General features: G+C 43.2%; 1 protein-coding gene across 3 annotated transcripts in view; it reads right to left on the bottom strand.

The window, feature by feature from the left end:
* Positions 1–458: 458 nt before the first annotated feature.
* POLR3G (RNA polymerase III subunit G) overlaps positions 459–16,876 on the bottom strand; it is a 354,183-nt gene continuing 337,765 nt past the window's right edge. For all 3 annotated transcript variants that reach the window (XM_069627616.1, XM_069627618.1, XM_069627617.1), the window contains exons 7-8: positions 11,144–11,266; positions 459–1,676 (exon numbers count right to left, since the gene is read on the bottom strand). In XM_069627616.1, the coding sequence (XP_069483717.1) occupies positions 1,590–1,676; positions 11,144–11,266 (210 nt within the window). In that variant the 3' untranslated portion in view covers positions 459–1,589. The remainder of the gene's footprint in view (positions 1,677–11,143; positions 11,267–16,876) is intronic.

The following is a 16,876-nucleotide window of genomic DNA, read 5'->3' as shown; positions in this document are numbered from 1 at the left end:
AAAAGCTGCCATTAGGGGAATTTTGCTTGATTATTGTAGCGGGAGCAGAGCTCAACATGAACAGAGGAGGCTGCTTCATCTCACAAACTGGATACCCCATGTTAAAGCTTTGAGCCTCATTTCCCCACAATATTACCTAGGAACTTTATCTAAAAATATTTTTACATATATTTATTAAAGCCCATCTTTTGGATCAATACAATTGTTGAGTGAACTTCCTCTTTAAAGTCAAAATGCCACTCATATATTTGGTGGCTGGTTGTTATACCCTTTGTAAGTGAACAATGTCCTAAAATGCCTTCTGTGGTGCAGAATCCTCTGCCAGCAAAGCATAGCACAATAACGAGAAAAACAAACAGGGGCCATGCCCTAAACTGATGGTCCTTAACCAATGTAGCTCTTTCAGTTGTGCGTTACACATACCCATTGGAATAACATGCACACCTTGCCACAACGAATAAGGTCAGGTATTTACTTTATGGCTGTATGAACTGTACATATGGTTTCTACAGCAACCAAATGCTGGTATATGGGGTTTTGGACAACTTAACTGCAAAAGAACGGTATCCAGTTGCGTCTTGAGACTGCTTTTTGGAGTTGAATGGTTCTGGATTCAACCAAGGCCCCCTTTTAAGCTATTCATATATAGTCTGTCAAAAAAAAAACACACACACACTGTCCCTGGATCCGGTGAAACCATTTGCAATGGGGCAACTAAAGTTTCCATCAAAGCAGTTTCATTAGCACTTTGTACAAAGCACTAAACCATGCCGATTTATAAACAGCCAACGCAGGTGTGATCAATCCGCTGGGGAGTGCTGGCTTCCAGGTGAGAAAAGGCAAACTGCAGTTCGACAAGAGAAAGGTGGGCTCGGTAGATTAACTCAACTGGCACAAAGCCATTTTGGAGAAGTGTTTGACTGCCCCAGCCATCACAGTGTCCCATTAGCGAGGTAATATCCAGGTGGTGGAAGCAGGCAACGTTAATGGGAATAGTCAGAGGGGCACAGCAGTCTGTAGTCCTGCAGTAGGTGAAATGGGCTAAGTGGTTCTCATCAGCTCTTCATATCCGAGTACCTCTGAAATGACCGTCCACCTTCCTTTGGAGAATCAAGAGACCAACTGCGAGAAGACCTCCAAGATGCAGGCTATAGTTCAAGCACAATAGCGCATGCAAGAACGCGCTTTCCTCCTAGCACTAAAAGCTCGGGATCTTTAAATCACACGCTAGCTAGAGCGCAACTGACAGAGGGTTTGATAAAGCAATCGTTTTCATTGGTCTGCAGATTTTGCTTTCTTCCGTTTTACTGCTGCCAGTGTTGCTCAACATTTGCAAGATTTGACGACATCCCTTTCCCAGCAACAGAACCACCACAGGTCAGTGGGCAAATAGGTGTAAAGCATACACTGACGGTCATGGCTAGGTGGCTGCTATGGGTGAGGGTGGAGGATGAATCGCTTTGACTTCCCATCAGGCCTCAGTCAGCTGCCAGGCTGAAAGTTGAATCCAATATAAATACAGTGATTAACTTGGCTTATAAACAAAAGGCGTTTGAAGAAGTCCGTTATACAGTGAATGACAATGTTCACTAGTAGGTCGCTTCATCCATATTGTCATCACTGCCTCCGCCAAAATCGTCCCCATCTTCAAAATACGAAGCTATGTAGTCATTTTCCTGCCAGAAAAGAAAACTGGGTTAGTGCATATATTACATGCCAGTCTTCAATACATGTATACAAACCTGTAACTCAGGTTTTTATTGCTAACAAACGGCAATCCATTATTAGTTTGGGCGATTAGGTGTGGCTTATGAGACCTATAAAGCCCACTATTGCATTTGAGTTCAAATACGTACAGATGGGGAGGAAGGACATACAGGACTGATATATGAGGAGGGACACACAGTGTATAGGTGTTGTTTGATTATGAGCCCAACCATTCCCTGCCCATGGCCATACTAATCCATATGGCTATTCCCACTCATTCCTGCCTCTGTCTTCGATTTGCAGTCTTTCTACACTTTTTTGCTGTGGAGGTGGAGCTCACCTACTAATACTCCACTCCAGCGCGCAGTAGCGGCAGAGTAGAAGTCTAGGCAGTGACTGCAGCTACTCTTTCTTCGATTTTCAGTCTTTCCACACTTTTTTGCTGTGGAGGTGGAGCTCACTTACTAATACTCCACTCCACCGCGCAGTCTATGGCTGCTATGGAGACTGTGGACTGCCCTCTGCCCAGCCCCGCCGCACAAGAAGGAGGCCGGCGACAAAGGATCCCGTGAACACGCTTTGAGGAGAAGAAACCATCTAGAGGTAAGGAAAAAACCGGCCGTCCACATACTAGGTCGGAGGGCTCTGAAGACCTCTTCGACCCGGATCAGGCTCTTCGAAAACCTACAGATGCCGGCTACTCGGCTTTTGGCACGTCAGCTTAGCCAGTTATCACGAAAGTGCAAACGGAGCCTCAACACAAACTAAATCCAGCAACCGCGGACCCTCCAGCGGCTTGCGGTACAACACAGGAGACCACCACACCGGTGCCCGCTAAAAACAGTGACAGCCCCCGTCACCCAGAGTGCCAGTCTGTCCCCCTGTATGCTTTAGACTCACCATTGGCTGTAGTGGCTGGGACTGGCCTGCCAAATGTCGGAATCCCGTCTTCACTCTCTCTCCGGTCGTTGACTCTCTGCCGTCTCTCGGAGGAGGGGCGGTGCAGAGCCGAGGAGGGGTGGGAGACGTGGAGGCAGAGCGGTGGGCTCCAACGGAGGGGAGCGCCTCTGCAGACACATGGGAGGCAAACAGGCGGGAGTCTCTGAAAGGAGGACCCGAATCAGACACAGTAGGCGATCTTTCGACCAAGGTTGACGCTTCCAGCCCAAATGGAAGGACAAAAACTACTACACTTGAAAACAACCGGCCTCTCGATACTGTGAATCACACACAAGGGGGGCGCTTTCAGCACTTCAATCCACTCATTGTGAGTATCGACATGCATCCGACACTAAAAAATTGGGAAGTGCCGCCAGCAAGATCGAAAATTGGTAGAAAAGGGAGCTCATCTGTGATCAACATTGGGGACCCGAATGAGGAATGGGAGGTCTCGGACACTGAGAGCAGTAACTGTAGTATTTCAGCCTGCTCACCAACAAATACATTACCCCATACAAAAGGGGAAGGCCCACACCCAAAGAGGAGTAAAAGATCCGAAAAGGCCAAAACCGTTCAGACAAACCAGTCACGTGGAGTAATGACACTTAGAGACGCCTCACCAAAAAAGGACAAAGCCCCTGGAACTGCTACAAACCACAAAAAACGGCAAATTAAATGTCTAACCAGGAAATTATCAAAACCCAAAGTCACTACCAAATCCGTGGGACTCAAACCTGTACTAAACCAAACCTTAAAAGATTTTTTCGGGAAACAGTCCAAAAGAAAATACGACAAGATATGCGAAATCAGTGACAGCGAAATGCTGGAAGTCGTTTTCAGCTCAGAGCAAAGTGCAGAGGCTCAAAAGCGGGCGGATACAACCCCAAAACCGCCTGCCCTGCAGACACAGATCGAATGAAGACAGACGCACACCGACACAGAGCCAAAATTGTCAAAAGAAAAACCGCAAAACTCTGAGTCACTGACAAGAGATCCTAAAGCTACAGAGGAAAAACAGCATATTGAAGGCATCATCGCACCCCTGGATAAGGAGATGCCCACTGGCACCCTGACTCCCCTATCGGGTCACAAGCCTCCACTAACCAAAGCGGCCATTATGAGAAACCCTCCACCTCCTCTAACAAGACCTGAGGGAGAAAAACTCCCGGGAGTGACTTCAGACCCAAGATCTGACGAGGGGAAAAAATATAAACAGCCATCACTATCCGGAATCTACTTTTGACCAATAGCAGGGTACAAACCCTAAGTCCACAGACTGCTTTACTAACCTAGAAGAACAATTAGATTTGGTGCACACAAGCAAAACACCTCCACGGGTAAGGAACCACAAGAAAGATTTGCTGATTCACACTACATCAACCCCTCTGAGAGCCAGAAGAGACAGCGAACTACCGGAAACACCTTTGAGAGCACGCAGACTCAGTGAACTCCCAGAATCTTCTCAAACTGATTCACCAAAGAAGAAACTGGACATCCTCACAATCATGTCAGCTGTGACCGTGGCCCTTGCCCCATTCACAAAACTTTATGAATCGATCAACGATACCCTAAAAGATCACAGCACCATTTCAGCAATGATGCACTCCAAACTGCTATACTTGGAGGGCTACATTGCTGCAATGGAAAAACAAACAGCCAAAGCTCAACTCGCTAAAGACCAAAGAGACGGCGCAGACCACAGGCAAGAAATCTCAATCACCACTCAAGAGATTGGGTGTCAGACCACAAGCAATCCCAACAAAGAATCGCTCCGCTCCCCAATATGCATTGGAAGCTACAACCATCTCCCTGCTAGTTTACTACAAAAACAAAACAAAATACCGACAAATTCGGGAAAAACTAATAGCCAATCAAGCATGGAGAAAGACAAATGCAACAAAACTGGGCAACAAGAAATAAAGCGACCATCAAATTGCGTATGGGAAGGTAACAACTTAGTACAAGAAGCAGACCCAGAAAAAACAAAGCTAAAGGGAAAAGAACTGCAAACAAACAAAGACTTTCAATTTTCTCAGAACAGAAACCCACCCAAGTAGCAACACCAGGGAAAGGGAAACAATTGGCCTTTTGTTTACCTACGGCTGAAAAGAGAGCGGCCACAAAACAAGCAATAAAATTAGGGCCGACCCCAACCGCAGAGTCAAGCACTAAATCGAGCAACACCAAGCTCATACCCGCAAAGGGGAGGAAGCCAGAGGCCTTTATCGATTTGGAGGAGCCTACGAGCACTCTAAATACATCAGGACCGACAGAAGATCTCTTGATGGAAGAAGTCCTAGCAAACCTGAGCCAACACTCTACCGATTCGCCGGTGGTAATATCTGATGAAACACCGCTTTCGGCAAGATCCAATGTACGGGAACCAACAGAGACGCAAAAGAAGAATTTCCCTTCTTAACTTTGGAGGACCGCTGTAAAAAGACGAGCAAAACGGAAAAATGGGGACCCGACCGAAGAGTACAAAAGGAAGAAGTGATCCCTCCAGCTAGAACGTCCCGACATTACCACTCCAAAGTACTGGGGTCTTCAAATCATAGCCCCAGGTAACGGCCTAGTGGACCTCAGGAAGAAGGAACCCCGCGTGGGCGACAAAGGAGGCAGTCGCCAAAAGAATGAGAAAGGAGGGAGCAGAGAGCGGACTCTAAAGACACAGAAAAGCGAAGTAAGGGTGCCCCAAAACAAAGTCCTCAAAACGAGACGACTCCAAATCCGGCCTTTAAATTGGACCAAATGCGGGAAAATAGAAACTACATCATCCTCAACAGAAGAACAACCATGGATCTGTTCTACAGGATACCAAACCATAGGTCAGTGGAACGTAGCGACCTAAAATTAGTAGAAACAAGCCATATAGGAAGACAAGCGACCACCTATCTGTACATAACTTCCAGAACAGTAAAACAGAAGTTACGGGAAGCCACGAGAAATTTCCGGGAACTTGGATATGAATTAAGAGAAATTGAAGAGCCAAGATACCAGCAATGCAAAGAATCATATAGGAAAAGAAACTCTTACCAAAGCCCTGCAACAAGAAAAGAAAACTCTAGTCGCAACAGGTATCCATCTGAAAACAGCAAGAACACACGTCATCGAGCGGCCTATGCTGAAGAACAAACTGAAATCAATACGGTGAGAAGGACCGAAGTCGAAAGAGGCAATGAAAGTAGACCAAATCAGGAAAAAAGACCTGACAATGCCTTGACACCAAATAAAGAAAAAAATTCAGAAGCCATCGACTAAACCATACGTAGACCTTCAGGTCCACCAACAGCAATAAAGAGAACATTTACGCAGGATGTCGATGCAGCATCTACAAAATCGACAGAAAAAGAATAATTCAACCCCTTACAGAACTTATGGGCTTGGCTCTCGAAATCTCTGGCCTCTCAAAGGAAATAGCAACTCAAGATCTCCCGACTATTCGATCCATCAACACGACGAACAACCTCCAGACTTGGCTCATGGAACACGCAAGGCTTCTCCCACCTTATGGCCCCTGGAGATGTGAACTTGGACTCCTTCGAAATCCTGTGCCTCCACGAGACGTGGCTTACCGAAAAAAGCCCATCCTAGATGGCTTCGATTTATCTTTTGCCCCAGCCAAAAAAGGAACTAAAGGGTGACCATCCTCAGGTTTACTTACTGCTGTACGCTCAGGGAGAGGATAAAAAATGACAAAAATCCTGACATCTACGCTATTGTTACTAACAGTCCAAGCGAAGTAGACGCACTGGAGTTCCGTAAAACAGAAGCTGGAAACTGTCTCTGTTACAATTATGAATACCTATTGGAACCCAGAAGCCATCCAGGATAACGACTACTTAGAAATGATAGCGGAAGAAATTGATTGAGTGTACATCGACCACGAAGAAACCCACTTATTAATCTGTGGCAACTTAAAAGCAGTCTGTACAAAACAAACGCAATCGGCTTCAAGGATCCCAGCAGAGCGGCGAGGGAAAGCTTGGATTACTCTAATGAACTCTAGAGCCCTCCTTAACTTAGATACCACCTATGCTCGAACCAACAGCACACCATCTTGGGAAGGCCGTAACTTTACTGCCACAATGGACCATATTTCTGCCTCCACACCGATGCTAGAAATCATTGATTCTTTTAACATTCTTAACATTTCGGCCAGTGACCATAATCTACTGATGATAACGTGGCCGTCTCTGCAGTCGGGAAAAGTTATGCCAAATTCAAACCTGGTGACAAACCAAAAAGGAAATCGCCTCTCACTCAGTGTGAACAATAGCATCGCCCTGACTGATAAATACGCCCGACTAGAAACATCGAGAGTCCCAAATCCTCACTCAGACTACGGCTGCCTGCTAAATGCCTTCAAAAAACCAAAACAAAATGCATGCATGGCTATAAAGAACCCTATTCACCACTACGACCAAACTTTGGTCGCAAAGAGACGGTCACTACGAAAACTAAAAGAGCCTTTTCTAAGAACAGCTCGGAGGCAAACAAAAAAACATTAACGGATGGTCTTAAGCTGTATAAAACCTGGCTAAAATCTTACCGTTTGTCCTTATATCAAGAGGACTCAGAAGATATGCTGAGGGCTGTCTGTGGCAAAAACACTGGCAAATTCTGGGATTTGATAAATACAACCGAACGAACCACCACAGATTCACTAATACACAGTATTGGCGAAGATACTTGGGCAAAACACTACAAAGAACTCTTCTATGACCCTTTGGGTACAACATCAAGTGCACAGGAACAAGACGCGCTGCCCTGGGTGGATCTCCACGACAGACAGGATATCCTTGAAATTTTGAAAAAAACTTAAAAACTCACGTGCTCCAGGACCAGATGGTTTGTCAAATTCACATCTGAAGCAACACCCGGAGGAATGGTCCTGGTTCATCAGCCAAGTCTTTCAAATACTAACAAAAATCAAGATACTACCAAATTCGTGGACGACTGCTGTAGTAGTTCCCATATTTAAAAATGGGAAAAGAGACGATCCTAAAAACGTTCACCCTATTGCACTTCTGGATGTCCTTGGAAAGCTCTACGGATCACTGCTGCTACGTAAATTTCAATCTTGGTCAAGAAAAGCTCCCTGTGAGGATCCATTTCAATCAGGGTTCAAGAAGAACGCAGGTACCAACACCAATATACTAACACTGAGCATCTTGAAGGGTAAAACGCAGGCAGGAGGAAATTGAATTTTCATGGCCTTCATCGACCTAAGTCAGGCTTTTGATCAGGTCGATAGAGCAAGATTGTGGGAGAAACTAAAAAAATGGAAATGCCCCGCTGAAATACTACGACCCATCAAGGCACTCCACAATAGCACCAGGATCCAAGTCCGCTTAAACCATCAAGGGCTACTATCCGAAGAAATAACCATCAACCGCGGGGTGAAACAAGGATGCCCGCTGGCCCCGGCCCTGTTTGTGACATACATGGTAGACTACAGCCAAAATAATGGACCAAATCTTAATGAAAGTATCCGACAAAGGAAAATAGGCCAAGTACTGAAACAAAATGGACAACTATGCAAATCAATTCTTGTAAAAACCGTGTGGGTTAAACAATTAAAAAAAAAAAAAACTCCTCCTACTGGTAACCCTTTGAGCTCACTTTAACCAATCCTTTCAGGGCAGGAGGTGGGGGCAACATTGCCATTTCTCCCATGAATTGATACCCCTCAAAATACAGGACTGCTGGCTGTCCTATGAACTACAAGGTCAGTTCACTGTATTTTTCGATATCACAAAATGACTTGCCAGGATGATCAGCAGTGAGCATCTTTTTTCCTGTTCATTCTACAGGCGTTCTTTTACATAGCATTTCCTCCGTGACTCTTGCTAAACTGCACAAGTATACCTTTCTCATAGGAAAGAAAGTTAATTAGCCTAAACGTTCAACAAGGTCATAATATGGTTTCAGGACTGTGTGATCTGTATCCCTGCGTCCAATCACGCAAAACGAGCCACAGACACAGATGAATGAATAGGCGTGGGAAATGGCGCGCCCATCTTGCAATAGCAGCACACCATAGCACACTTTAGACAGCATAAGATAACCGTTCTCATAGGAAAGAAAGTTAATTAGCCTAAACGTCAATGGGCCGGTCAATGAGCCAGCTTTTGCGGATCCGAGATCCGGCATTAGATGTCAGGCCGGATCACGTGACCCGCCCCGCCTAAGCCCTGACCAGGCTATTCGCAGAGGGAAGCTGCGGGCTCGGTGACCTAGTCTGCGCTGTCCTCCTTTCCCCAGCCATAACTTGTGCGTTTCCTGGCTCTATTTGCTCAGCCCGTTCTCTTTCTTCTGTCCTGAGTGAGACACCACAGAAATCAAAGGGCCATGAATATCACTGGGGCGGGGGCATCAATGTTGAAAGCAAGCATTCTTCATGCTGGGCACACTATTGTTTCCCAAATGTGCATTTTACACTTTCATAGAAAACAAAGTCATTTCCAAACTCAAACATGCTGCTTGCTTCACTAGTTAACTATGAAATGTTTTTTTTTGTCAGACTACTACACCAATACTGTGTAATTTGTGTGCCCCTTGCTTTGTGTTTTATCACAGGTTATATTTATAAATATGCTATATGCTGGTCAAACTGGTTAATCACAAATAAATGCTTCTGTTGCGCTGACAGTTATCAGGAAATTAAACTGTGGGTTTATTGGTGCCAACTTTTTTTCAGAAGCAGAAATATCCCCCCACCTCTGCCCTAAATATAAGCAACCCATCCCACCCACTGTCCAACCCATCCACCAGCCAAACCCATCCCCTGGCCAAACACATTTTATAGTTGTGTAGCACTTGTTTTTTTTAATAAGGAATTGCAAAATGTCACACGATTAACATGTTTTGAATATATAACATCTCAGCAACGGTCTGTCAACCTGCTGAGCTACCCTGCTAGCCTTCTAATGTAGAGCGCGTCTATGGATCCCTTAAGGTAGTAAACATCACTGCATTACCAACATTACTTTGAGTAATGCACCACTGCAATAGAAGTGATTTAAAGTGGAACTGATGTCCACTGTGGAGTTGAAATTGCATCATTTTTACTATTATTTTGAACATTTCCTTTGAGCGGAGTCCAACTGCTAGCTCTGCCTCCTCAGAACTCCACCCCCACCCGAGCTCTTGTGGGATCCCCCTTTACATTTTTTCCATTTCCACCACTGGGCACAAGTACACTGTTTTTACAACAACAAAAAAAGCACTTGACCTTTTTGTAATTCTGCAGTGTGTCACAATAGCACAGTTATCTCATATTTCGTCACGATCCCTACTGCAAAGCAATAAACTACCATGCAGATTTGAACTGCAAGTCATGCTAAATGACTCGGGCCTGATGCTGAGGTGCGTGTAAACTAGGAGGAGGAATACTTTACTTACAAACACCTTATTCTGATAAAGAAAGAATGTGGTGCAGTGACATGAAATCCTTGGCTTTTGTATGTGCTTTATTTATGGCTTGACAACACCCAGGGTCGGATTGGCACTTCGGCCTTTCGGCCTGTGGCCGGGCCCAAATCGTCCCTTGGGAGTGGGGGCCGGTTTCTGGCCATGCCTGGGCTGGTTTGGAAGAAAATAAAATTGAAAAAATATATATATATTTTTTTTTTTCTAAAAGCCTTTCATCCTTCTTAGGTTGTTAAATGAGTACCAACACAGGTTGGGTGATATTGTATGCATATTTGTTCTATAAAAAAAGAGCTTAAGCGTAAGTGCTATACAATAACATATCATTTGTCCTTGGACGTCGGCTTGGATTCACAGTAATTTAGTGTACTTAGGAACAATGCTATTTGATGCCACTTCCTGTTTTGTCAAGGGGTGAAAGGTCAGGTTTCATCGCTTTCCAGGATGTCACTTTGGGGTGGGGTTAAATGATATCTCTTACAGTGATGTCATCAGAGGTCAAGGGTCGTGAGGCGAGGGGTGGGCCACTTTTTTTTGGGTGACCGGGCCTATTTCTTGTCCCAGTCCAACCCTGACAACACCCCAAGCAACCATCTGGAATGCAGGGCAGCCACGTAGAGGGGATTCTCCTCCCGGCAGCACTAGTTTAGGCAGCACAAAAAATACGATACCAGGTTCACACGTTTTCCCTTTATAAACAATGTATGCCTTCGACTGCAGCACCACTTTTCTAGTTTAAACTTTCTTAAACTAGAAAAGTGGCAATCTATTAAGAAATGCTTGCAATGTCCCTGGAGCACGTTTCCCCCACAACGCGTGATTTTAGCAGCAGCACAACATCTCCCCTCCGATATTTTCACCCACCTCAGAATGGTGGTGCTGGCAACTGGCGGGGAGAATGTTCTATTTCCACACGCTTTTTAGCACAAGCTCAGAACCAGGCCCTTAATGTACTTCTGAAGAGAAAATCCACCATACGCCTCGCCTCAGTAGTGCCACGCCAAACTATCGGCCGTGGACTTTACCTCATTCATCCAGTGCCACTCAAAAGAGCACACAATACCTCTTCCTGCTCCTCCTCGTCATAAACCTCGGCTTCCACTTCGTCCTCGTCCTCCTCTTTGTCTTTTTCCTTCCCCTCAGTTTCCTCATCCGATTTGTCTTCATCGCCCTTTTTCTCCAACTCCTGACAAAAGAAAGATCATTGATCATATTTATATGCATGTTTTTTTCCATAACATGTACTAGGCAACAGGGCAAAGGCCGGATTCATGAACTGCACTGGGCACTGCACAGTAGAACAGTTGTGTTGAATTGCACTCTGTGTTATTTTTTATTTTTTTATTTTGTATTGATTTAGCTGAACTCAGTCAACTTTACAATATAGAAATTTGAATTAACAATACATTCAAAATAACATTTAACAATTTATTTTCACAATTTAAAATAAAAAATACAAGAAAAATACAAAAGATAAACACTAACTAGCCACTATGTAAAATAATAGTCATTTGTCTCCTGCTTATAAAATCAACAACCTCAAATGAATCATTCTCAACTTTCTAGCTCACATTTTTTCAAAGTCAAAAACATAAAATAGAGTGATTTTACTCTCAGTGACACACATGTAAAATGTCGATGCTTGGAGACAAATGAATACTATAATTTTAAGTCTCTTTTAGTTTCAATTTTTGCAAAAAGTCAATTGCTCTAGTTCTCCAATCTGTTAGAAAGCCTGAGTGGATCAACTGCCATAGAAACTCAGGTGTCACCTCTCGATATCCATCCATTGCGGTTTTGAAGTGTCTGAGTCTTTGATTAGCCAGTGCAACACACTCGACCACCAAATGCTGCAAGGTTTCTTTCTGTGCAGCCTGATTACAGAATTGACAAACGTTCTCAGAAGGTTTTATTATCTTGCGCCTAGCTTGTATTTCCTTGGTGAACCAAAGGTTAAATCGTAGTCGCGTGAAGTCCCAACTGTATGATACTGAGGTATATCGTGTATCGCTCTGGATTACTAAATCTTTTCCTAGTAAATGGGTTCTCTTTGAAATCACAGTAAGCGTCACATTTGACTCTAGTTTGCATCCAATCACTGAAAGAGTTTTGTTTTTTCTCTCATTGGAATTTGTATCAGAACTAATAATGAGATCTGCAAAAGATAACGCATGAATTACCAAGATACGCCATTTGGAAATACATTTGTGTTTGGAAGAGAAAACATAATTAGTCAACATACCTAACACCATAGTTGACTGGAGCGCGGGAATCCACTTCCTAAACATGGCTATTACTTGCCACTGATAACGTGCGTATAAAGAGATCAGCCCAAATTCATTAAAAATCCAAGCCATAGGAACACACAAATGTAGTTGTAAACTACGCCAGTATTTACCTTCCAGTTTGGTCCATACCCTTTCTGCAAGGACTGATTTAGTTTCTACGGTGTACAAGAGAATGGGTGTGACCTTTTGTAAATAAGGAACGGCTGGTACTGTAGTGAATTTGCCATATTTAGCTTGAATTATATTGGCTTGGGAAATGGAAGTTGTTAATTTCGCCTTTATAGTGTGTCTGTAGACTTCAGAACCTCCTTGATTTGCAATGACAGTACCTGAATAGGTATATCGTTGTACACATTCCAATTGTACACCCCTTAGGGACCATGTTTGATTTTTCATCTTATGTTTCCTTGTTCTGTTACACTTCATCACTTTTGTTTTGTGTAGATTAATTGTAAGAACATTTGCTTGGAGATAGCTGTCTAGGGCATCTAATAAACCTCTGGAGGCCTAGGTGTTTTGGAAATGAACACTAAATCATCTGCATATAGCTGGGATGTTATAGCTTGGTTGTTCAATTTTGGGGCGTCCGTGATGATATTCTGAAACGCGCCACCCATGTCCGAAATAAAAAATTAAAGAGGGCTGAGGCCAGGGTGCAACCCTGCCGCAGCGCTCTAAATGTTTCAATTGGAATGGACATTTTGCCATCTAGTGACAGTCTCACTTGTACGGTGTTCTCATGATGTAGATCTGTGATCAGGGAGACCATATATGACGGGCAACCCTGACAAGTTAGTTTCTTCAGCAGTATCTGTCTTGAAACTTAGTCGAAGGCGGCTCGTAGATCTACAAGGACCAAATATAATGGCTGTTTTAAGGTGGCATGATGTGAAATAATAGAAGTCAACATTAACAAGTTTACAGATGTGCCCAACCCTGGAATAAATCCAGTTTGAAACGGATCACGTTGGGAGTGTTCAGCTGTCCATTTATTGAAGTCTCTGAGGATAAACCTGGAAAATATTTTCCCCGGTGCATCAAGAAGCGCGATCAGCCTATAGTTCACCGCATTGATATATGATATGATATGGCATTTATGACGCACCTATAAACAAGTGTTTTAAGGTGCGATTGCACCGATCGCCTCTCTTAAAGATGGGAACTATCAGCGAGCGTCGCCATGACGAAGGGATTACATTCATTTTTATTATTTGACTGAAGATGTTATGCAAGATTCGTGCTCATAAGATTTAATGTTTTTGAACCCATCAGGGCCCGGTGCACGGGAGTTACTTAATTTACTAATGCAAAAATATCTTCTTCTAAAATGTGTAAAATGTGTAATCCATTGTAATTTGACAACTCGGGGACAGTTTCATCTTCACGTACAGTTGGAAGGGCATACATGTCAGAATAATACGTGACCCATTGACTCTCATTCACTCCATTTATCTGGACTGGCTTTTGGGCTGCATGGTTTGCTGTGTTTATTAAGGACCGAATTTGGGCTGTATTATTTGTGGAAATAGTGTGCAGTGTTGCTTCTCCATCAGCTTGTAATAATTGAGCTTGGTGTGTTTGTAACCAATTTCTGTATTTACACCGGGCGGCTTTAATTGCCTCCTTTTTATCAGTGACTGATGATGCTATAATTGTCCTCTTCATATTTCGTAACTAAGCTTTCCTCATCTGCACTTCTGCATCAAATTCATGCCTAGGTTTGAAGTAAATGTGTGTTGATGTCTTCAAGTGTACTTGATATAAATGTAAAAAGGTTGTGTATGGTTCGTTGGATGGAATTCCCTCTGTGTAGTTTCACTCTAAATTAGTGTTAAATGACGTTAAAGCTGACCGGTTCCAGGAAAACCGAGTTCGAGCAGTGTTTACAATCAAGGGTTGTTGAAATCTCGGGTTATTAGTTTCGTCTAAAGTGTGTTCAGAGGAAAGACTCGATTGAACGTGTTTGGGTCGACATACATGTAATCAATAACTGAGGCACTAGGGACTCCCTGCCAGGTGTTTTCAGCTGGTATGTCTCCATCAAGGGAGCCATTACACATTACAAAATTTCTTTCATCAAGGACAACCACTGCCTGCAAGATCATGAACTCTTGTGATTATTAGGTCTTATTAATTGCATTCTTTAAATCCCCGTCTAGAATGGTATTAGTAATTTCTGGTGCCATCACTACAATGTTCAGTAGTTGTTCTAGATCAGAAAATAACGTATCGTCTGTTATACCCGCCGGATTGCGATAGATGTTAATGATTGCTATCACACCTCCCGGGTATGACACCTTAACCATGTGTAAATAGAAGTTGGGAGCTTCCCATGATGAAATATGCCAACATTTATGATTTTTAATGGCGACTAAAAGCCCCGAGGATGGTCTACCACGGAAGGAGGTTTTAGCTGGATGTATAATTATAGAGTGCTCCTCCCAAATGGGTTTTTCGGTCAGCCATGTTTCTTCAAGTATTACTATGTCGTATACCGCAAGAAAATCTGCTCTGGAACCTATTAAGTGCGAAAACATGCATGTATTCCAACTTGCTACAGATATAACATATGGCTGGGTTTTTAGAGTAAGTTATGATTGTGCTTCATACCCAGTGCTAAGTGACTTGTAATTTGTAGCTTGTTCCCTTTCATTGAATCTCCACTTCGCTTGATTGGACATTTGTTTATCACAAGGATGGGGAAAAAGTTCCTATTAAGTTTTTGTTCACAATCATTGTCAATCACTGTTGGATCTGGTGCTAAAACAAATCCCAATGTAAATAATTCCATGCGAGCTTGCCATAAAGCATATCATACTACGTTTGACTGCATCCACAAACGTACGACCGATAGGTTATCATCACTGAGAAATTCTACCTGTTAAATGTCCAGAGAACTAAGCTCTTAAAGACTCGCAATTTCTTCACAAATGGCCAAAATGCTTGTTCTGTTTACAACATATGGGGTGAATGGTGCAGCTCTGTATTTTAGGATTAGCCGATGGTATTTTTTCCAATTATGCAAATATTTAGTCGAACTCTGAGTTGATGCCTTGTCCTTTCAACTATTGGTATTGTCTTTACTGTTGACTTATGAGACCTGTGATCTATTTAGATTGGTCGATGGTAAATCAAAATGTACATGTTTGGCTTGATCACTAGGCCTGCTCATGTGTAATCCCTCTCGGTTTCCAATGTTCAGTTGATTTGCATTGAGGTACTTTTCTACAGCTTTTGCATTTTGGAAGTTGATGTCATCACTAGCTCCAGTGTCAAAAGCATGTTCTGACGCACAAGTTGGTTTAACAACAAATGTCGGGCCATCTGTACTTATTACATGATGCACGTTAGAACCAGGCACATATCATTTGGCAATTCAACAGATTTTCTTTCATTCTCACATGGTAAAGGAGGCACCCTAACCGCCTCTATTTGCGACCCTGTCTTTTTTGAGCTGATTGCATTTGTCTCTGCAGTAAATCATCTCACTTCAAGATTATACAATGTTTGTTGTTTTTTATTATTACCATGCGTGATGTTAGTAGCTGCTGTGTTGATTACCAGAGGAGCTGCTAAACGAACTGTAACCAAGGAGCAGCTAAGGGGTTCCTGCTGATTCCTCCATCAACTAACAAACCAACATCAGATGTTGTGACCAATCAGAGGGGCAACCATTTGTCTGTTGTAACTTGACATATGTTTCAATGGATTCAATTTGCACTCTGATGTCAAAGAGAATTTTATCTTGGTCTGAAAGATCTCTGTGGGCCGCTGAGACCAACTCTGTGGTTCTTTCGGAAAGCTTCTGAGTAGCAGCCGAAGATACCACATAGTTGACTTTTTCAGCTGAAACGCTATCCTGTCAGCCTACAATAGCAGACACCAGATCATTCAAGGGAGAGGAGTCAATCACATGAGTTTCTTCCTCCTGTATGGCGTTACTCCGTTTCGTGTTCAAACATTTAATTTTAGATACAACTGCACGGCTTCCTGTAGAGGTTTGATTCTTTGGAGCAATTCTCTTCACAAATTGTTTTGATACTACATCAGGCCCCAGTGGGGAGCACCTTTTGGTTTTCTTTTTGACTGCCTCACCCACTTGGGCTTTGTTTCTGATGTTGTTATCAAACAGGTTGTAGGTTACCACCGGCCATGAGTCTACTTCCTCTACAGTATTATGATCGTTGATATGAAGACAGTTAAAGACAAGTTAGTTTCCATTTGAGCAGCCTCAACTGCACAAATGGCTGTGGTAATCTCAGGAACAACTCACAACCCGATCATTAGTGCCTTTGTCTAAAGCACACTTAGATGAGATAATTGCATTTTTGGTAAGCAACACACGACAGTCACATTGTTTATCACATTTTTTCCCCATTTACAATATCATTCATCCATAGAGCAATTTGGTCAATTTGTTTGCTTTGTTGAGTATTGTTGCCATCCAAAGTATCAAACAGTTTTGTAAGAGATACTATAGTCATGTGCATTGCATTCAAATTCCCAAC

This window comes from Ambystoma mexicanum, chromosome 6p (genome assembly GCF_040938575.1).
Source record: "Ambystoma mexicanum isolate Mex_15411 chromosome 6p, UKY_AmexF1_1, whole genome shotgun sequence".
NCBI lineage: Eukaryota > Metazoa > Chordata > Amphibia > Caudata > Ambystomatidae > Ambystoma > Ambystoma mexicanum.
The sequence above is the reverse complement of the archived record's forward strand: the minus strand, read 5'-3'. Positions and strand labels throughout refer to the sequence as shown.